At 46.3% G+C, this 21673-nt stretch overlaps 2 protein-coding genes across 2 annotated transcripts; one reads left to right on the top strand and one right to left on the bottom strand.

The window, feature by feature from the left end:
• Positions 1-5812: 5812 nt before the first annotated feature.
• Positions 5813-9812, bottom strand: LOC147116356 (metallothionein-like). The gene is made up of 3 exons (XM_085991213.1): positions 9680-9812; positions 9407-9484; positions 5813-6103 (listed from the first exon to the last, which is right to left on the bottom strand). Exons 1-3 carry the CDS (start codon positions 9711-9713, stop codon positions 6009-6011), a joined length of 207 nt encoding a protein of 68 aa, XP_085847339.1. The 5' UTR covers positions 9714-9812; the 3' UTR covers positions 5813-6008.
• Positions 9813-10463: 651 nt separating this feature from the next.
• On the top strand, positions 10464-11985 carry LOC147116357 (metallothionein-like). The gene is made up of 3 exons (XM_085991212.1): positions 10464-10674; positions 10871-10948; positions 11711-11985. Exons 1-3 carry the CDS (start codon positions 10641-10643, stop codon positions 11803-11805), a joined length of 207 nt encoding a protein of 68 aa, XP_085847338.1. The 5' UTR covers positions 10464-10640; the 3' UTR covers positions 11806-11985.
• The last annotated feature ends 9688 nt before the right edge of the window (positions 11986-21673 follow it).

Below are 21673 nucleotides of genomic sequence, written 5' to 3' on the forward strand. Positions count from 1 at the left end.
TCTTCTGCGTCTTCCTCTTCTGTGTCTTCCTCTTCCCTATGCGAGCAGATGCTGTAAATCTGAAATGCTAGCATAAAATTATGGAAATACTCAGTTCAGGCAGCATCTCGACCTGAGACGTGAACTCTGTTTCTCTCTCCACGGATGCTGCCTGTCCTTTTGAGTATTTGCAGCATTTTCTGTTTTCTCAGAGGCCTTCCTTTACCATCTGAGGCCTTGAAAAAATCCAGCAGATCTCCCTACACACTGAAAAAACTTTTAACATCTATTGCAGCAAGCCACTACTTCAATAAAATAAAAATAGTCCAAAAGCCTAAATGCAAACTTACCTGAAAAATGTGTGTGTCCCTTTAAGAGGTGCTGACAGCGCCTGTCAATCTCTTTACATGCTGGGTCTCCCTGGCGTGGTTATAACCCAGCGCTGAACTTACGCTGACTGACATCACCAATTTGCCTTTTTTGCAGGGCGCTAATACTTACCAGCAGCGCTAGGGAGAGGAGCAAAATGGAGGAGGCCGCGGGACCCAGCTACATCATTTTTTGCCGGTACCGGGTGGCTTTAAGCCCTTGAATTTCTAGCCCTATGTGTTTAGTCTAGAACTCAATCTCTTTACTAAAAGGGAAATTTCCAGACTGGGTTTGAACAGTGCAGAAATCTAAGATAACGGCTTGGATTTTCCAGGGCCTACGGGTGTGTATGTGCCCGTAGGGGCCCCGCAAGTTCCGGGTTTCCGCACACGAAGCGCCTGCACAAAAACCCAGAACATGCGATCTGTCAAGAATCTTCTTGACAGATCCTCCGCATCCCCGGGAAATGGACATTCGCAAATAACCCAACTACTGCCCAGTGAATGTCCGTGAAATTCTTATGGCTGCTTTTACCAGCGTAAGTGTTTAAATGAACATAAAAATACATTAAAAAAAATTATTTAAACATAAAAAACGTGTAAAATAAGTTCAGGTTATTTTTAGCCCCTTTAAAACATTTACATTTATTGTTCAAATTTTTTTTTGTTTTAAATATTTAATTAAATTGTATTTTAATTAATTTTAAATATGTAATTAAAAAAAATTAATTGGTATGTAAATGTGTTTTTATGTGATCCCCATTCATGCTTATGGAGACTCCGTACGTAAATGGAATCCCCATAAGCATGAATGGGGATCCCTTCTTTTATTGTTTGGGCCGGCCCATGTGATCCCAGGGGCACTTGTGAACCGCATGCGCCCCAGGGATACGTGGGCCTCAACGCATGTCTGCACGTAGAGGCCCAGGAGCTCCAGTCTCTGTGGAGCGCGAGTCTCTGTGGATCCCGAAAGTAGCCGAGGACTTTATTTGCAGATCAGAGACATTTTTGGACTCTAAAGGAATCAAGGGATACGGAGATTGGGTGGGAACGTGGAGTTGAGGTCAATGATCAGCCATGATCTTATTGAATGGCGGAGCCAGCTCGAGGGGCCAAATGGCCTACTCCTGCTCTTATTTCTTATGTTCTTATGTTCTTATTCCACTGCGGGAAGCCTCCTACCGCATATTCAGGCCCATGATCTCTTGATTAAAGTCTGCTCTTCTCTGTGAGACTGATTTGTCTCTCAGTGAGCGAGAGAGCAGCATGTAAGAAACATCCTCCCTGTTCAATTGACCAATGATGCTGTATTTTGACAGCACATACACCCTTCCCTCAGACTGCATGACATCCAACAGATGCACATTTTTCCATGAAATCCACAGCCACTTCCCACCCCATAACTTCCAGGCACTGGCTGGATTCATTTCCATCTCCTGGTGCATAATCCTCATCCTACGTCACAAGATGAAAATAGACAAGCGAAGTGATTCATCTCATCTCAACATTGTGCCTATAATTATCTAGTTTCTTTCATCAATCTTGTTAAATAAATTAGTATTACTAAAAGCATCTTTGTGACTGTTCTTATCTTTGAAGTCTCTGTCAAAAGAAGTTAACTAATTTCATTCAGTGTCATACTGTGATGTCGTGGTGACTGGATTGGGTGCTGTAAGATGGTTCAAAGGGTCGCTAGTTAAAGAATGTTATGAACTGTAGAAGTAAATGGTAGATTTTAGTCAACTTTCTATGTATATGTGTTAGGAAAAAGGCTAAAGATTGGTCCGACACCCTTTAGTGTACATAGCTAGATATTACAAATTCAATATATTCCTCACATAGTGGTGGTAGAATGTAGCATTAATTCTAATTCAAACTCTGAATCCTGAATATCAGTGTCATTCATCCTGACCTCGAAATTTGCCTGCAGATACGTTCCACCTCATTTCCCTGCAAGACATTGGCCTAAATATTTGATAAAGCCTGAAAATGAGTGGTGCCACAATGGGGCGAGGTATGCTCGTAAAAAGAGCACAGGCAGCACCGTTACTTTGGTGCTGCCTGCTGATTTAAATGATTGCAGCGCAGAACCTACAGTGCAACGCGCTGTTTCAGGCAGTAAGATCAGCAGGAGGACGAAGGTCGGGTCTAATGTATCTGTGCTGCGTGATCAGGAAATCGAGATTTATGAAACTGAAGTGGAATGTTTCTGGTTATGTTTCTCGTGTTTTATAGGTTGACAGAGAATTGAAAACACACATAGGTATGCAAGATAAATCAAAGCCTAAAAATACACAAAGCTGTCAGATTTTAAACAATGCCAGCTGCAGTTTAGCTGAAATCTATGTTTCATTCAACTGCTGACACTCTCAAATATTTAGCCGGCTAATTTGTCAAGTACAATTATTAAACAAAAGAAGTCATCATTAACAGATTAAATGACTGGAATTTGGGTGGAATCATTCCAGCAGTTTGAAATTATGAAAACAAATGCTACATGTGTCATAACATTCCTGATTACACCATCTAGTGCAAACAATGTCAACATTATTTGAAACAGTGATCAGTGAAGAATGCAAACCTGTCACAGAGCCTGGGTTTAGTGGGGCTGCCATATTCTGCATTGTTATTGAAGAGTGAGAGATCTATAGATCTCCTCCGCTTTCTCTCAAGTCAGATACGTGCTGGAAACAGCTGCATTGTAGGGTTCTCAAAATTCCCACATTCCCCAAAAGTTATGGATAAAGGGACCCTGTATGGACAAGTAATTCAAAAGGGTACCCAAAATGGCTTCTGAAACCTCGTGACCAAAACGTACAGGATTTTAAAAGCAAGGCCCTGCAAAAGTCAGGCACTTTCAAAACTTGAAACGAAACCTAACATGCATGGATCTGTGAAAGACTTTGTGAAGCCAGACAGCTAGGTAAACACAGAATATGCATTCTTCATCTTGGAACAGATTAAGTCAGAATGGGCCTAATCTTGAGGCCATTAATGTTCTGCATACATAATCGGTAACAGCTCACAGTAGCTACCAAGCCAGGAAAAGGACAATTAAATTTCATAAATAACAAACAGCCAGGATATCGAAGCCATTAAACCAGGAGACAACCGCCCCAAAAGCCGTTAAAGTGGATGACCGTAATCACTTTGGATGAGCCCGCCAAAAGTTAGACAAAGGACTGACTTGATTTGGCGCGCAGATAAGGGACGAAGAACCGGGTATAATTGTAGGCCCACCGGTAGCCAAGGCCTCTCTTGCCTCTTGGTCTCTCCGCTATCTCTGGCCTCTCGCCTCGTTGCGGGCTCTCTTCTCCCTCCCCGCACCGCTCGACACCAAGGACGCCCATTACTACACCGGGGGCCAAACGCGGGAGGAGAACGAGACCCAATTCGAAAACGCACAGGACACACGGGGCCACAGGCAGACGAGACGAGACGAGACAAACAGTAAAACCGATAAAGGCAAAGAAGGGCAGCAGAAAGATGCGTTGGGGACGAGCGGGTACACACCCTGGCCTAGTTATAAGCTGGTGTTCAAAGCATGGGTAGGAAGACCAAATGACAATATAAACCGCCAACCGAGCCCCAACCGCAACAAAACTGTCGGCGACCAAACCGCCACCAGAAGAAGAAAACCCACCGCAGCAAAGTACCCAACGAAGACGTTAACGGAGGAAAAGGAGGGTACGTCGCACAAATGACTCCATCACCGCGCCCTGTGACCACGTGATGACAATGGACCTCAAAGGACAACAAGAGCGAACCCCAAAAAACACAACCGGTTTAATCAGCAGGTTTCGAATTGGTGAGCATAAATCCCTGGCCCCTCATAGCTTAATCTAGTTAGGTATTGGGGGTAGGACAAGGGTAGGGGGATTTTAATGTGTTTGTTCCCTCGATGTGCTGTGTGTTCCCCATTCCCAAATAAGTGTATTGTTTTTATATGCCTCTAATTATCCTAGTAATTCTCAGTATTGTGACTTTGTTTTGCCTTTAATAAAAATTACGGTTTCCTTGCACCAAACCAGTTGTCTACTCTATTTTCTGTATCGCCGCCGCCTGTACCTAAGTCCGGTGTCTAGAACCCAGGGGTGTGGGAGCGATTCGAACCGCTCAGGGACAGTCAGGGGCAGAGCTGACTGGGCACACGCCACCCCCTACATCATGCACGGGCGTGCTTTGGAGAGGGCGTTAAAAGGAACGGCGACATCCAAAACCGCTCAGCATATGTCAATTCGGTGTTACACACCGACTGACATCCCGATCTTCATCATTAATGGCCCAGAAATTCAGGTCCCCATGCGTGAGTACGCACGGGGTACTCACGCGTAGGCCCAACGAAAGTGCCGGTTTCGTGCATGCACTGTGCATGTGCGGGAAACCGGAACTTCTGTTCCCTTGAGAGAAGGGGTTGACAGGTGGAATGCGTGCACCGGAGAGGCAGCGTGTGCGCATCGAACTTACGTTTTTTTTGCAGGGTTCTCTGGGAGGGCAAGTCTCTAGCAGTTACACTTTTTAAAAGCAGGCGCAAGGCCTGCTTTTAACAAGGTAAGTGGTGGAATTAATTGAAATTAAAACATTTTTTCCACAGGTTTGTTATTTTTAAATACGTTAAAGAAAGGTAAGTTTATTTTTAGCCCCGTTAGAAAATGTAATTAATTTTTTCGAAAATTTTAATTATTGTTTAAAATAGTTATTTCATGTAATTTATAGTTATTTTAAAAATGTGATTAAAAAAAAATGTATTTGAAGTTTTAGTTATGTTTTGGGGCTTATAGTATTTATAGGTTTCACAGCTCTTCCTGTCAAAGTTATGAATGAAGCATTCCCTGCTACCATTGGCTCTCCATGGCTCACGTGATCCCAGGGGACGCTTCAAACTAACTGCGCCCCTGGGATACACAAGCACTGCGCACTGGCAGTTGGAGGAGGCCCAGGATCGGAATCCCACGCGGGCCCACAGCAGAACGGCCGGCGCGCTAGGTAAGTGCAGGCCGGAGGCTTGCACCCGTGGGAAGCCTCCGACCCGAATTTCTGGGCCAATATATTTGGGGCGAGTGCAGGCAACAGCAACGCAGCCGACCTGCCCAATACGATGACCGCTGCATTCCGCGCCGAAATGTCGACACACCCTCCTGTTCTACTATTGCCTCACTTTGATGCTTATTGAGATCATCTAGAAAATTTTCTACTAAGCAGTTAGCAAGTTACGCAACCCATTAAACTCCCTGTCTGTGATTGGAGCCCCCAACCTTACTGAAATGTTTGATTACCCTTTAAGCAAATTGAAAATTTAAGATAAACACCTAAAAGGTGAAGTTGTCTTTTCTGTATGCAGACACTGGTGGGTATTTTCAGGTGTAGTCAATTGTGATTTCATTATTTGAAGACCTGTATGACTCTAATAGAATCAGGATGTACTGAGGGGAAGAATGTGTATGTTCAGGAAAAACAAGCAAAAGTTTTAGATGAACAGATTTTTTATTTTCCAATGTGATAACCACATTTTCTGGAAGCAAGCTTTTACAGATCACAATGATTCCCTTTATCCTCGTATATATTAAAAATCATCAGGACAGAGATACTGAGGACATGCGGCTTGTGTAATACAGTACATATTGACAATACTTTCTATATTGGGCCTGAAGGGCCTGTTGTTCAGGAGCAGCAGCTACATTTGCCGGAGGTTTTCCCTTTACACACACAGCCATTGGCGCAGTTCGTGCATCCTGCAGGACAGCAAGAGCAGCAACCTGAGAGAGGAGAGGGCAAAGGCAGAAATCAGGAACAATGAATGAGTTCAGTGAAACAGCCCCAGACCCTCCCATTGCAGCACTCAGCTCCTCCCTAATAAACTAATCTGTGCCATATCTCCAAGTAACCCGTCTGAAGATGCCCCGCCTCAGAAGCCCTGCCTGTCAGTCTGTCAGCTGCTGCATTGGGGGTAAGATTTGGGAGCTTGTGATCTCATCAGTCTGTCTCACCCACTGTTCAGAGATCAGCTCTTCAGGGTAAACATAGAAACATAGAAGATAGGAGCAGGAGTAGGCCATTCGGCCCTTCGAGCCTGCTCCGCCATTCAATGTGATCATGGCTGATCATCCAAATTCAGTACCCTGTCCCTGCCTTTTCCCCATATCCCTTGATCCCTTTAGCCTCAAGAAATATATCCAACTCTTTCTTGAATATATTTAATGAACTAGCCTCCACCGCCCTCTGTGGCAGAGAATTCCACAGGTTCACCACTCTCTGGGTGAAGAAATTCCTCCTCATTTCAGTCCTAAATGGCTTACCCCTTATCCTTAGACTATGACCCCTGGGTCTGGACTCCCCGGCCATCAGAAACATCCTTCCTGCATCTAGTCTGTCCAGACCTGACAGAATTTTATAGGTTTCGATGAGATCCCCTCTCAATCTTCTAAACTCCAGTGAGTATAAGCCTAATCGACACAATCTCTCCTCATACGTCATTCCTGCCATCCCAGGTATCAGCCTGGTGAATCTTCGCTGCACTCCCTCCATGGCAAGAACGTCCTTCCTCAGGTAAGGTGACCAAAACTGCACACAATACTCAAGGTGCGGTCTCACCAAGGCCCTGTACAACTGTAGCAAGACATCCTTGTTCCTGTACTCGAACCCTCTTGCTACAAAAGCCAACATACCATTTGCCTTCTTAACCGCCTGCTGCACCTGCATGCTTACCTTCAGCGACTGGTGCACAAGGACACCCAGGTCTCTTTGCACTTCCCCTTCTCCCAATCTATTGCCATTCAAATAATAATCTGCCTTCCTGTTTTTGCCACCAAAGTGGATAACCTCACATTTATCCACATTATAGTGCATTTGCCATGTTTCTGCCCAATCACCCAACCTGTCCAAATCGTACTGGAGTTTCCCGACATCCTCCTCGCAGCTTACCCTCCCGCCCAGCTTTGTGTCATCTGCAAATTTGGAGATATTACATCCAATTCCCTCGTCCAGATCATTAATATATATATTGTGAACAGCTGGGGTCCTAGGACCGATCCTTGCAGTACCCCACTAGTCACTGCCTGTCACTCAGAAAACAACCCGTTTATTCCAACTCTTTGCTTTCTGTCCGCCAACCAGTTCTCTATCCAAGTCAATACCTTGCCCCCAATCCCATGTGCCTTAATTTTGCACGCTAATCTCTTATGAGGGACCTTATCGAAAGCCTTCTGAAAGTCCAAATACATCACATCCACTGGTTCTCCCTTATCTATTTTACCAGTTACATCCTCAAAAAATTCCAGTAGATTAGTCAAGCATGATTTACCTTTTGTAAATCCATGTTGACTTTGTCCGATCCTGTCACTGCTTTCCAAGTGCTCTGCTATTACATCTTCTATAATAGACTCTAGCATTTTCCCCACTACCAATGTCAGGCTTACCAGTCTATAATTCCCCGCTTTTTCTCGACCACCTTTTTTGAATAGTGGGGTAACATTAGCTACCCTCCAATCCATGGGTACCGTTCCAGAGTCTATCGAGTTCTGGAAGATGACCAGTAATGCATCGACTATCTCTAGTGCCACTTCCTTAAGTACCCTGGGATGTAGACCATCAGGCCCTGGGGATTTATCGGCCTTCAGTCCCATCAATTTTCCTAACACCATTTTCCTACAAATACTGATTTCTTTCAGTTCCTCTCTTTCATCAGACCCTATGTTCCCCAGCATCTCTGGGAGGTTATTTGTGTCCTCCTTTGTGAGGACAGAACCAAAGTATGTATTTAGTTGGTCTGCCATTTCCTTGTTTCCCATTATAAATTCCCCTGATTCTGACTGTTAGGGACCTACGCTTGACTTCACCAATCTTTTTCTCTTCACATATCTATAAAAGCTTTCACAGTCAGTTTTTATGTTCCCTGCTAGCTTACTCTCATATTCTATTTTCCCTTTCTTAATTAATCCCTTTGTCCTCCTTTGTTGACTCCTAAACTGCTCCCAATCCTCAGGATTATTGCTTTTTCTAGCCAATTTATATGTCCTCTCCTTGGATCTTATGCTATCCCTAATTTCCCTTGTTAGCCATGGTTGAGTCACCTTTTTTGTTTTATTTTTATGCCAAACTGGGATGAACAAATTCTGTAGCTCATCCATTCGGTCTTTGAATGTTTGCCATTGCCTATCCACCGTCAACCTTTTGAGTGCCATTCCCCACTCAATCCTACCCAACTCGCTCCTCAGACCATCGTAGTTTTCTTTATTTACATAGAACTTCCCACCAGCTAGTTTCACATGTGGATGTTTCAGGGGCTGGGATTCCATTGCTGTGAGCTCGATTAAACGCTGCTGTTCCCCTGTTCAGGATGCGCTCCCATTTGCTCCTCTGTGAAACACCTTGAGATGTGTTTCTACATTAAGAGATGCTGCATAAATGCAAGCTGCGGTTACTGCTGTAAATCCTGGGTAAAAAATAGCATCCACAGCAATGTAGCAGCAGTAGACTAAACTTTTTTCGGTGAAGAAGTTCTGTCCTATCTGATAAGCGAAATGGTGACATTAATGATTAATTTAGTTCAATAGGTGGCGATACGGAGCATCACAGTTACAGTCCCGCCAATTGGAGCAGCCTGAAGATCGGAGCACCAACCCACCGGACTCACTCCATCTGGTCAGTGAGCATTTCCCAGCAGATTATGGTCCCGACATTAGGGTCTTTGCTCAGCGGGTGCCGTTTATTTGAGTTTCCTGGGTTGATTTAAGTATTAGGTGTTGGGATTGGAGGCAAGGTCTGAATCCTGGAAATAGGGTAAATCTGGTTCGGGTTTAGGGGCAGGATTAGGACGAGGGTTGATTATTTTGGGTTGGGGTATTTTAGGATTAGGATCAGAGTCTTGCTGGTTAGACTTGGGATTAGGGTCAGAGTTAGGGTTAGGTTTAAGTTAAGTCCCGACACTGGTTCCAAACTGATTGGAGTGAAAGCCCGGGGACCTTGTACTTTTCTATTCTGGTCCTCTCTGAGTTCTGCCCAGAACTATCCGTCACAGAAATACAATGTGAGGAGCTGTAAACAGTCCCACAGTTACTCACTTTTCTGGCAGCGTCCAGCTTTGCTGGTGGGACATCGGCAGTCGGAGCACCTGCAGGTTTGTTCACAGGAGCAGGATCCTGGAAACAGGAAAAACAAAAACATTGAGTTAATGTTCAAACCCGGAGAAATGCCCCGGTGTGGAGGAGCCCGGCTCTTTGTCCCATTCTGTTCTGCAGTTACTTTAATAAAGAGCCTGCCCTCCAATCCTGCTCCACCTCAGTGAGACTGAGCCGGGACACTGTGCTGAAAGGACTGCACTAGTCGCCACTCACCATCCAGGCAGACACAGGGCTTCGAGTCAGACATTTCACTAACTTCTTCTTCAGCTTCCAGCCCTCACCCAATCAGCGCTTCTCGATCTGGTGCCCTTTGCGGAATCGGAGCCGAGTTTTATGGGGTTGTGATCGGTGGGGAACCGGCTGCAAAACCGGAAAGGGGCGGGTCGGTCCGGGCAGAATGCACCCGGGGCACCGAAGTGAGTCAGCGGCTGAAGGTTTGAATTGCACCCGTCTCCTTCACTCACAACACGGCCCCAAAAGATTTCTCAATAACAGCAATTTCCCAACATTTCCCGTTGAATCGCCGGGTGTCTGAGCGTCTGCAACACGTTTCACACCCACGGTCTGGGGGAGGCCAGGACTGCACGTTCTATTTGAAGTTTATTGACCGATTTCACTCTAGATATTTGTTAGTTTTTGTGTTTCTGATTGCTCGCCCAGATCCTGTGTACCAGAGAGTTTCCCACTTGCCCCAATATCTACGAGAGATTCCATTAATAAAGTGCTTTCAGTGCAGCACGATTCAAAGCCACAGTGTCTGGAGAGGTGAGAATTGCCCAGTTGTCTGGTCAGTGTGAGGAGCCGGGAGCACAGGTGACCTTTGAACCGTGTGCACTTCCTGGCTGTTTAAAGACTGAACTACACTGGAGTTTGTTTTTAGTCACCCTGTAAATAATTAGAATCAGAAATGACCTGATCTAAATTGCTGTTATTAAGAAATCTTTTGGGGCCGTGTTGTGAGTGAAGGAGACGGGTGCAATTCAAACCTTCAGCCGCTGACTCACTTCAGTGCCCCGGGTGCATTCTGCCCGGACCGACCCGCCCCTTCCCCAGTTTTGCAGCCGGTTCCGCACCGATCACAACCCCATAAAACTCGGCTCCGATTCAGCAAAGGGCACCAGATCGAGAAGCGCTGATTGGGTGAGGGCTGGAAGCTGAAGAAGAAGTTAGTGAAATGTCTGACTCGAAGCCCTGTGTCTGCCTGGATGGTGAGTGGCGACTAGTGCAGTCCTTTCAGCACAGTGTCCCGGCTCAGTCTCACTGAGGTGGAGCAGGATTGGAGGGCAGGCTCTTTATTAAAGTAACTGCAGAACAGAATGGGACAAAGAGCCGGGGCTCCTCCTCACCGGGGCATTTCTCCGGGTTTGAACCGTAACTCAATGTCTTTGTTTTTCCTGTTTTCAGGATCCTGCTGCTGTGAACAAACCTGCAGGTGCTCCGACTGCCGATGTCCCACCAGCAAAGCTGGACGCTGCCAGAAAAGTGAGTAACGGTGGGACTGTTTACAGCTCCTCACATTGTATTTATGTGACGGATAATTCTGGGCAGAACTGAGAGAGGACCAGAATAGAAAAGTACAAGGTCCATGATTTCACCTGATTTAATTCCCATCAGATTGTTCAACCTAAAGAGACTCGAGGTGGTAACACTGCTGCTTAAAGAAGGGGTTTAGAGTGACATCGGAAAGAGATGATTTTATAGACTTATCACTGGAAATAGGTTTGGAGAGATACTGAGAGTAAGATATTCACCCAAACCCTCTCACATAGTGTCCTGAGGTGGGGCATCTTCAGACGGGTTACTTGGAGATACGGCACAGATTCGTTTATTAGGGAGGATAAATTTAAAACAGAAATAGACAGTTTCCTAGAAGTAAAGGGAATTAAGGGTTACGGGGAGCGGGCAGGAATTTGGACATGAGTCTAGGTTCGGATCGGTCATGGCCCTGTGGGTAGCGGAGCGGGCCCAGGGGCCGTGTAGCCTGCTCCTGCTCCTATTTCGTGTGTCTAATTCTGTTAGATGCAGGAGATGGTTCTGTGATAGTAGATTGGCGGTTAGGATCAGATCAGCCATGATCTTATTGAATGGCGGAGCAGGCTCGAGGGGCCGATTGGCCTACTCCTGCTCCTATTTCTTATGTTCTTATGTTCTTATGAGCTGAGTGCTGTAATGGGAGGGTCTGGGGCTGTTTCACTGAACTCATTCATTGTTCCTGATTTCTGCCTTTGCCCTCTCCTCTCTCAGGTTGCTGCTCTTGCTGTCCTGCAGGATGCACGAACTGCGCCAATGGCTGTGTGTGTAAAGGGAAAACCTCCGACAAATGTAGCTGCTGCTCCTGAACAACAGGCCCTTCAGGCCCAATATAGAAAGTATTGTCCATATGTACTGTACTACACAGGCCGCATGTCCTCCGTATCTCTGTCCTGATGAGTTGTCTGATTATATAAACTCATGAAATGTGAATTCATTGTTTTTGAAGTTATCATGTTTGGTATCAGTAAATAAAAAAACTATTTCAAGTTCTGTGATCAATGCTTTTCTCTTCACTAAATATATGATGTTCCTAATGACAGCTCAATGTGTAGGGAACAAGTTAGAGCCTTAACATAGAAACATAGAAGATAGGAGCAGGATTCGGCCCTTCGAGCCTGCTCCGTCATTCAATGAGATCATGGCTGATCATCCAAATTCAGTACCCTGTCCCTGCCTTCTCCCCATATCCCTTGATCCCTTTAGCCTTAAGAAATATATCCAACTCTTTCTTGAATATATTTAATGAACTGGCCGCCACTGCCCTCTGTGGCAGGGAATTCCACAGGTTCACCACTCTCTGGGTGAAGAAATTCCTCCTCATTTCAGTCCTAAATGGCTTACCCCTTATCCTTAGACTATGACCCCTGGTTCTGGACTCCCCGGCCATCAGAAACATCCTTCCTGCATCTAGTCTGTCCAGGCCTGACAGAATTTTATAGGTTTCAATGAGATCCCCTCTCAATCTTCTAAACTCCAGTGAGTATAAGCCCAATTGACACAATCTCTCCTCATACGTCATTCCTGCCATCCCAGGTATCAGCCTGGTGAATCTTTGCTGCACTCCTTCCATGGCAAGGACGTCCTTCCTCAGGTAAGGCGACCAAAACTGCACACAATACTCAAGGTGCGGTCTCACCAAGGCCCTGTACAACTGTAGCAAGACATCCTTGTTCCTGTACTCGAACCCTCTTGCTACGAAGGCCAACATACCATTTGCCTTCTTAACCGCCTGCTGCACCTGCCACAACAGGCCACATTGTATAAAATGATGCCTTAAAGGCACATTGCCCCCTGGTGCAGTCTTGGGGAAGAGGTTAAAGGCCAATCCCTTTTTCTGTGGAGCACTTCTCTGTGGGCTTAGAATCCTGTGGACTAGGGATCCTGCATCATGACAATTACAACACCAACCGCTAAAATCAAACTGAAGACGTCAGTAAACAGCCAGTTAATATTGTACAATCAGCAGCCATTTCATAGAATACATATTTAACATGGTATTTGTTATAATGAGTATTCAAGTTCGTTTTCAAATAGAGGGCTTTCTACATATTTCCTCATTTATACTTTATAGAATAATTTTACAAATTCTTCCTTCCCACATGGAGCTTCACCTGTCGGGAGCATGAGTTGGGAATTCAGGAGTGATCTGTCCTCCCACTATTTTCCATTCAGTAAAATAAAAATGGAAATGAAGCTGGAAGAGAGATTTATGTCCTGATATAATTCATTGGGGGGAGGGGCAGAAGATCAGACAACTTCCCCAGATACAGCTCAGAATCTTCCATTAGCAGTGTGGGAAGGCTGGCGATAGTTAAATTTCTAACTGATGGGGCAGAGTTATGACTGCTGTGGACTCTCTATTCACCAAATACTCACCACCCACCAAACAGAGTAACCTCTGACATGTTCAAATATTTGTGCAATGAAAAACGTTGACGTGTCATAGTCCACATGCAAGTCACTTGTTCAACCAGAGCGAAGGCTGCCAAATCTGCAAAGTAATTGGATGCAAAACTGGATGGCACACTCCTAACATGTCCAGTCATAAGATGCAGTGGTGCTGGTGTGTGCGTGTGTCTGTGTTACGAAAATCACTGCTAGCTAGAACTCCGTGTCCTGCAGGAAAATGAGGGGGAATGTATCTGCAGGCACATTTCCAAATGATGGGAGAGAATTGTTAATGGACAGGCTGCATAACATGGTTATTCAGAATTCAGTGTTGAATTAGAACTAATACTAAATTCTACTGCATTATGTGAATTTGTAATATCTAGCTATGTATACTAAAGGGTGGTGGGCCAATCTTCGCCCTTTTTCCTAACACATGTACATAGAAAGTTGACTGCAATCTACCATTTACTTCTACTGTTCATAACATTCTTTAACTAGCGACCCTTTGAGCCATCTTACAGCACCCAATCCAGTCACCATGACATCACAGTACGACACTGAGTGAAATTAGTTAACTTCTTTTGACAGAGGCTTCAAAGAGGACAGTCACGAAGATGATTTTTGTAATACTAATTTATTTAACAAGATTGATGAAAGTGACTAGGTAATTATATGCACAATTATGAATAACGTGAATCATAATGTCTTAGCTCGCTGGGTTCTCTTGTTTATAGCTTAACAAAGTCATGTTTAATTTCTAAGATTACAGCATGGCTTGACAATGTTACACTTACAGTTTGTATTCAACACATCACTGATGAACGCCAAGCTTTGTATATTAAGGCTCTCCTGTGATATACTCACAGGCTTACAGCTTAGGCTGTCTATTAGCGCAGTATTTAGTGAATGGATATTATTACTTCCTCTGGGTTACTCAGCTTCATCTCTGGGGATGTCCATAGCAAATTGCCATTATTGCCTTCCTTTGTCAGTTGTCTTCTTGTTCAATATTAATTAAATCTGTGTGCATGTCTTTCTCTGGATTGTGATACTGTTATTTTACTCCAATGCTCAAAGACATGAACAATTAAATGAAATGTGCAATGCACTTTACAAGTTTAATTCTGCTAGGTTAAGTATTTAACCTTGCTTAGCCTTCCATCTTTCATTCTCAGCACCTTCTCTGCTTTAGAGACAATTCTCCAAAATAATCTCCAATAAAAACCATTTGATTGATTCTACATCTACCAGCTCTGAAAACCTTCCAGTTCACATGTGCCGAGCATAACCTTTCATATGTTTATTTCAGAAAGCAAATCCAACTTAGGCACAAATGACTAACAGTGACCAACCAAGGTCTCATTCAAATGGGCCGACATGTTTGGCGGCTCTAATAATCACAATTCAAGTATCTTGATGCAGACCAGGCCTTTCAAACAGGTGCTATAGAATCTAACTCTTCCAGCACCTAAGGTACATCATCAAAGCCATCTTCTGATAATATTCTTTGCTTAAAATCTTTTCTGTTGATTCCATTATTGTTTGCACTCACTTTATGTCTCGTTAATTATCATTTGAGATTTGCAATCTTAACAGATTGAGCACCTTGTGGATCTAGGGTTAATTTGCACTATTTAGTGTCTGTCTGTTGTCTGTTACATATCTGTGAGAGCTTGTTCCTGCTCCCAGAATCCCAGTATTAATCATTTTTCTTGCCAAAATAAGAACACACTTACATTGAACTAGTACTGTTGCGTTTGCAAAGATAATCCAGAGGCCGCAAGCAGAGCTCAGTTCATGTTGCTTTTAATGGCTGATCCAAACACACTCTACAGGCAAAAGCAATCGAATACCTATATCCAATGTCAGACACAATACAACGATAATAGCACTATCAAACTCCATGTGCTCAGGCCAAGGCAATCGAGTACCTATCACCAATGTCAGACATAACATTTCCTCCCCCCTCACAGAATTTCAAACATGAAATGTAGTGACAAAGTCCTGTAGGTGGCCAGGGCGAGAACGTGTATGAACAAGCCGAGGTGCGGACTGGTGAAGAGCAGGCCGAAGTGGGGACTGGTGAGGAACAGGCTGAGGCACAATATCTGCTTGAGGGTTGGCTGGCTGAGCCACATGTGCATCCCGCCACTCTGGGGGTAAGGCTTGGTGATTAGGTCCGTATAATCTCGCATCAGGGGGTGCTGGCACCTTCCGAAGGTGGCTGGCATGCCACCGAGAGCCGTCAGTGAGGCAGAAAGTGGCTGGTCCAAGTTGGCGGCTGATTTGGCGCGGGGAGGACCAGAATGAGGCCATCTTATTGTTGCGGTGAGGCCTGTGGACTCTGACCCAATCGGAGACTGAGATTGTTGTGTCCGTGTATAATAAGACACAGACTGCAGGAGAACGGTACAACAGGTGTTTACTCAACGTGGCTCACACGGGAACTGATCTGTACAGATTACTACTCAGTGCTATGGTCACTGCCGGTACTGCAGTATATATGAGCTGTAAAAGATAGTTCCCCCCTTAAAGGTATATACATTACAATTCCTCCCCTTTTAGATTAACAGTACCATAACACTCATTTAACAATTAAATATCAAACTAATTACAATGAACACTTTTAACATGCAACATTAGCTGAAAATAGTCTATTTATATATTCAGTCTTTGGGGAGGCTTCCTGATCCTTTCTGGATAGCGCCTTTCCCGAGTGTCTTGCTCTTGGTGCGGAGGCGATTCTGGCCCCCTGTCGTCGGTTGGTTCATCAGCTTCCGATGCTACTGTTTCTGGGGTAGATGCGACCTGTACGTCGGGTTCATCACAAGGTACGTATGGGCGAGGCATGGGGTTGACTTGTTCCCGTGACTCTAGGATCTGGTCAGCATGGCATCTCACGATGCTCTCCCCAACGTCCACTGTGTACATTAGTGAACCCTGCCGTGTGCATATCGTTCCTGGCTGCCATTTTTCTGTTCGGTAGTCGCGGGCCAAGACTGGTTGCCCTACATTGAAGCTCCTTGTTAGCTTCTCATGGATGTGCTGGAATTGCTTACTCTCAACATCTCTTCGTACGTTTGGTCTGAGCAAATCCAGGCGAGATCTTAACCTTCAGTTAAAGAACATCATGGCTGGGGCCTGGTTGGTGACTGCATGTGTCGCATTCCGGTAGGCGAACAGGAAATTGTCCACCTTGTGCTGCAGCGGAATGTTGTCATTGTACATAGCCTTTATTGCCTTCTGAAAGGTTTGTACGAACCTCTCAGCCAATCCATTTGTGGCTGGATGATACGGGGCGGGTGTGTAATGCCTTACCCTATTCTTTTTCAAGAACCTCCGGAACTCTTCGGACACAAACTGTGGTCCGTTGTCGGAGCAAATCTGTTCTGGCAAGCCATTCCTGGCAAAAATGGTCCGTAGGACTGCAATAGTTTTCTCCGTGGTGGTGGTGGACATTTTGATGACCTCAGGCCATTTCGAGTGCGCATCCACGGCTATTAAAAACATTGAGTCCATGAATGGACCAGCAAAATCAATATGCACCCGTTGCCATGGAGATGAGGGCCACTCCCATGGGTGTAGAGGGGCCTGTGGTGGTGCATTTTGGACTTTCTTGCATCCTGAGCAGCTCTTGGTCAGGTCCTCAATTTGTTTATCGATTCCTGGCCACCACACATAAGCCCTGGCTAGGCTTTTCATTTTTACCCCTCCCAGATGACCTTCATGAAGCTCATTGAGCACTCTATCCCTTAACTTGGGTGGAATTACCACTCGGGATCCACACATCAAGGTCCCCCGGCACACTGACAGCTGTTCTCTCCTTGTCGAGAATGCTGGCAACAGTGAGTCGCCATGTGCTGGCCATCCCTTCACCGTCAAGTCATATACCCGAGACAGTGTCGGGTCATTGCGGGTTTCCTCTTCGATACAAACGTTAGTTACCGGTAGGTATTCAACTATAGTCGAATGGAATATTTCGACAGGATCCACTGCTGGTGCTTCCTCCGCAGCAGGCAGTGGCAGGCATGATAGCCCATCAGCATTTCCATGCTGTTTCTTGCCCTTATATTCAATCTCATAGTGGTGCGCCCCTAGAAAAAGTGACCATCTTTGTAGTCGTTGCGCAGTCATCACCGGAACGCCCTTCTTTGGATTAAAAATGGAGACAAGAGGCTGGTGATCAGTCAGCAAGGTGAATTTCTGCCCGTGCAGATAGTGATTGAACTTTTTCACTCCCCACACTAGGCTGAGGGCCTCCCTGTCAATCTGGGTGTAGTTACGCTCGGCTGAGGTTAGTGATCGTGACGCAAAGGCTATTGGCCTCTCTGAGCCGTCCGAGAATTTGTGCGACAGCACCGCTCCAATGCCATAGGGTGACGCATCACATGCCAACCGAATTGATAATGCTGGGTTGTAATGGGCCAATACCTCTTTCGATGTGATTAATGTTTTGCTCTTCTGGAAAGCTCGTCTACGTTCGTCACTCCACTTCCATGGCACCCCAGTTTGCAGTAGGGTGTTCAGTGGGTGTAGTATTGTAGACAAATTCGGCAAGAACTTATGGTAGTAGTTCACCAGCCCGAGGAACGACCTCAGTTGTGACACATTTTCTGGTGCTGGAGCCTTGACTACTGCCTCAATCTTCTCTGGGGACTTATGTAACCCCTCTTTATCGATAACGTGGCCACAATACGAGATCTGTTTTCTAAAAAACTCGCATTTGGGGCGGTTAGCTCGGAGCCCATATTCCTGCAATCTAGTGAGCACTTGCTCCAGGTTGGCAAGGTGATCACTGTCATTTTCGCCCGTGACCAGGATGTCGTCCAAATAACACTGGGTCCCTGGGATCCCTTGCAGGACTTGTTCCATTGCCCTCTGCCAAATAGCCGGAGCTGATGCTACCCCGAATACCAGCCGGTTGTATTGGTAGAGACCTTTATGGGTGTTGATTATGAGGCATTTTTTTGATGCTTCTACTACCTCCATTTGCAGATACGCCTGGGCCAGATCAATCTTAGTGAAGCGTTTCCCTCCAGATAGCGAGGCGAAAATATCTTCAATCCGCGGAAGTGGATATTGTACGGTGTGAAGGACCGGGTTCACTTTTACCTTAAAGTCCCCACAGATGCGAACCTTCCTTGGTTCCCCAGGCGTGCTGCTCAATGACTTTTTCATCACAGGGACGATGGGTGTAGCCCACTCGCTCCAGTCTACCTTGAACAGTACACATGAACGTTCCAGACTCTCCAGCTCTGCTTCGACGGCTGGGCGAATCGCATAAGGTACCGGTCTGTCCTTAAAAAATATTGGGCTTGCGTTTTCTTCAATTTTAATCGTCGCTGTCATGCCTTTTAGTGTTCTGAGTCCTTGCTGGAACACTTCTTTCGTGTCAGTTAGGATCTTTGACAGTCGCCCAGGTGTGACGTCGTCATCCTTTTTGTCAGCCACATTCAGTGCCTGTATGGAATGCCAATCCAGTTGTATTTTCCGGATCCATTCACGTCCCAGTAATGGTGGTCCTCCATCTTGCAATACATACAGGTCTAGTTTTGGTGTTTCCTTACCGTTATATATAACGGTCACCCTTATTTTTTCTTTGGGGTAGACTTTTTGCCCCGTGTACGTCTTCAAAATAATTTTTGTGTCTCTCAAGGGTATGTGTGAGAATAGCCGCTCGTAGTCCCATCGGTTTATGACTGTTAGGGCTGATCCTGTGTCCAATTCCATCTTTACCTGGACTCCTGCTATCTTGAGAGTGACCCGAATGGTTCGGTGATCCTCCGCTGTGATCACATTATGTAGTTTCAGACAACTCAGTTCCCTGCTTTCGGAGTCGTTATCACTCTTTTGTTCGTCTGAACTATTCTCCGTCACCTTATGTACCTTCTTGTACTTTTCTTTGGTAGGTTTCTTATTGCTGGTTTTCTTTCCCGACCTGCAGACTCGTGCTATGTGTCCTACTTTTCCACACTGTCTGCACACTTTGTCTTTGAACCAGCAATCATTCTGGTCGTGTGTTGTTCTGCCGCAGCGATAGCACTTCTCTGTTCCATATGACATTTTGTTTGTGCCATATTCTTGCGGTCTCTGTTGTATCTCTGCAGCGCCCCGTACTGCTGCTTCATATGATACCGCAATGCTGAAAACCTTTTCCAGCGTAAGGTCCTTTTCAGATAAAAGCCGTTTCTGGGTTCCTTCACTTTGAAGCCCACACACAAACTTGTCCCTTAAGGTATCTGCCAGTCCCGCTCCAAACTGGCAGTGTTTCGATAGTTTGCGCAGTTCTGTTAAATAATCAGCATTGCTTTCATCCTTATGCTGGTTCCGTTTGTGAAACTTGAATCTTTCTGCTATCAGCAGCGGTGTGGGGTTTAAATGTTCCTGTAGTATCATTACTATGCCTTCAAAACTCTTTTCCATTGGCTTCGTTGGGGTTACTAGATTTCATAATAATCCATATGTCTTTGCACCCATTAAATTTAACAATACCGACGCTTTCTTGTCATCTGACACCTCATTTGCCTTGCAGTATACCTCTATTCGTTCGACATATGTAGTCCAATCTTTGACTTCATTGTCAAATGCGGTGAGACTGCCACTCTTCGGCATTTTGGGTGTGGTTTAAAATGGCGTCTCCCAATGGCTTAAAATGGCGTCTCCCGTGCTTTCCTTCCTCCCCCACTGCTGCCAACGCCGCTCCCGGCGGTTCTCGTGGCAATGGCGGCGCCCTGTAGGTTTCGCGCGCTTCTCCTGCGCTGCTGCCAACGCCGCTCTCGGCGTTCCTCGTGGCAATGGCGGCACCTCGCGAGTTTCTGTGCGTCTCTCTCTCCCTCTCTTCAACGCTGCTCGGCCCCTGAACACCGGCTGCGCCCTGTGCGCTCTGCCCTCTCTCTCTCTCCCCCGTTGACGCTGCTCGGCCCTTTGTTGTGCCGCTCGGTCGGGCTCTAGCCCGCCGTTGTCCGGGAAGGGTCTGCGCACTACCTGTTGCCAGCCCGTTTTGCTGGACCACCTCGACTGGAAAGCCAAGCCTGGCTCTCGACAGCCTCCCCCGCAATTCTCGAGTCTCTGCTGGATGACTGGGCGGTTGCCCGTGTTCGACACCCGAGTCTCTGGCCTTGACCTCCAATCCACCGATCTCCAGGACGAATCCCCGGGAGGAGATGCAGAGTTGCAGGTAGGTTCGAACTTGCCTTGTCGCCAATGCTGTGTCCGTGTATAATAAGACACAGACTGCAGGAGAACGGTACAACAAGTGTTTACTCAACGTGGCTCACACGGGAACTGATCTATACAGATTACTACTCAGTGCTATATACAGGTGTGGTCACTGCCGGTACTGCAGTATACATGAGCTGTAAAAGATAGTTCCCCCCTTAAAGGTATATACATTACAGAGATGTTGGGCGCCTTGGCCCTCTTTGACTGGTCGAAGCGGAGATTCATCTTCTCCTGCTGTCTAGAGACTGTGGCTTGAGCCGGTGGAGCAGGGCTCTGAGCTAGCGAGGGGCGGAGCCTGCCAAGGGGCAGCATGAGCTCACGGCCTAGCATGAGGGATGCGGGTGAGACCCCTGTAGTGGAATGCTGGGAGGCTCTGTAGTGCAGCAGTGTGTGGAGGAGGGCCTTGTCAAATGCACACGCCTGGGATAGGTGTGCTCTGAGGCCATTTTTCAGTGTCTGGTTAAAACGCTCCACCCCCCCATTTGACTCGGGGTGGTAGTGTGCGTATGTGACGGATGCTCTTGCTCTCAAGGTAAGAGGAGAGTTCCGAAGAGACCATTTGGGGGCCATTGTCTGTGGTGATGGCCTTTGGATGCCCCCAGCGGGAGAAGAGGGACTCAAGGATATCAATGATGACCTGAGAGATGACGGAGCCCACGGCAGTGACCTCTGGCCATTTTGAGTGCAGGTCATAGATCACCACTAGGAACCGTTGATGGTGGGGGACACCATGGATCTCCCCACAGACGTCCAGCTGCAGGTGCTCCCAGGGCTGAGAGGGCCAGGCAAGGGGTTGCAGGGGTGGAGGAGCTTGGTGGCCAGTCTTGCCACTTACAAGGCAGGCTGCACAGTCCTTGACCAGGGCCTCGATTTCCCTGTCGATACCCGGCCACCACACTAGGTCTCAGTATCGTTGTTTGAGCTTCACTATGCCCAAGTGGCCCTCATGCGCCATGGATAAAACACGCGCACGAAGGGCACTTGGGACCACAGTGCAGAGCCCACGTGCAACACAGGAGTCATTCCAGCAGGAGAGCTCCTCTTTAACTCTGGAGTAGGCAG

Source organism: Somniosus microcephalus, chromosome 6 (assembly GCF_052327205.1).
Source record: "Somniosus microcephalus isolate GS21.2 chromosome 6, FLI_Smic_1.0, whole genome shotgun sequence".
Lineage (NCBI taxonomy): Eukaryota > Metazoa > Chordata > Chondrichthyes > Squaliformes > Somniosidae > Somniosus > Somniosus microcephalus.

What these genes read in the sequence shown, in the direction of transcription:
- LOC147116356 (XM_085991213.1), bottom strand. Translation starts at nt 9,713, where the DNA reads ATGTCTGACTCGAAGCCCTGTGTCTGCCTGGATG. An exon ending in GCCCTGTGTCTGCCTGGATG is followed by an intron (nt 9,485 to 9,679) that starts GTGAGTGGCGAC and finishes TCCTGTTTCCAG; the next exon opens with GATCCTGCTCCTGTGAACAA. An exon ending in AGCTGGACGCTGCCAGAAAA is followed by an intron (nt 6,104 to 9,406) that starts GTGAGTAACTGT and finishes CTCCTCTCTCAG; the next exon opens with GTTGCTGCTCTTGCTGTCCT.
- LOC147116357 (XM_085991212.1), top strand. Translation starts at nt 10,641, where the DNA reads ATGTCTGACTCGAAGCCCTGTGTCTGCCTGGATG. An exon ending in GCCCTGTGTCTGCCTGGATG is followed by an intron (nt 10,675 to 10,870) that starts GTGAGTGGCGAC and finishes TCCTGTTTTCAG; the next exon opens with GATCCTGCTGCTGTGAACAA. An exon ending in AGCTGGACGCTGCCAGAAAA is followed by an intron (nt 10,949 to 11,710) that starts GTGAGTAACGGT and finishes CTCCTCTCTCAG; the next exon opens with GTTGCTGCTCTTGCTGTCCT.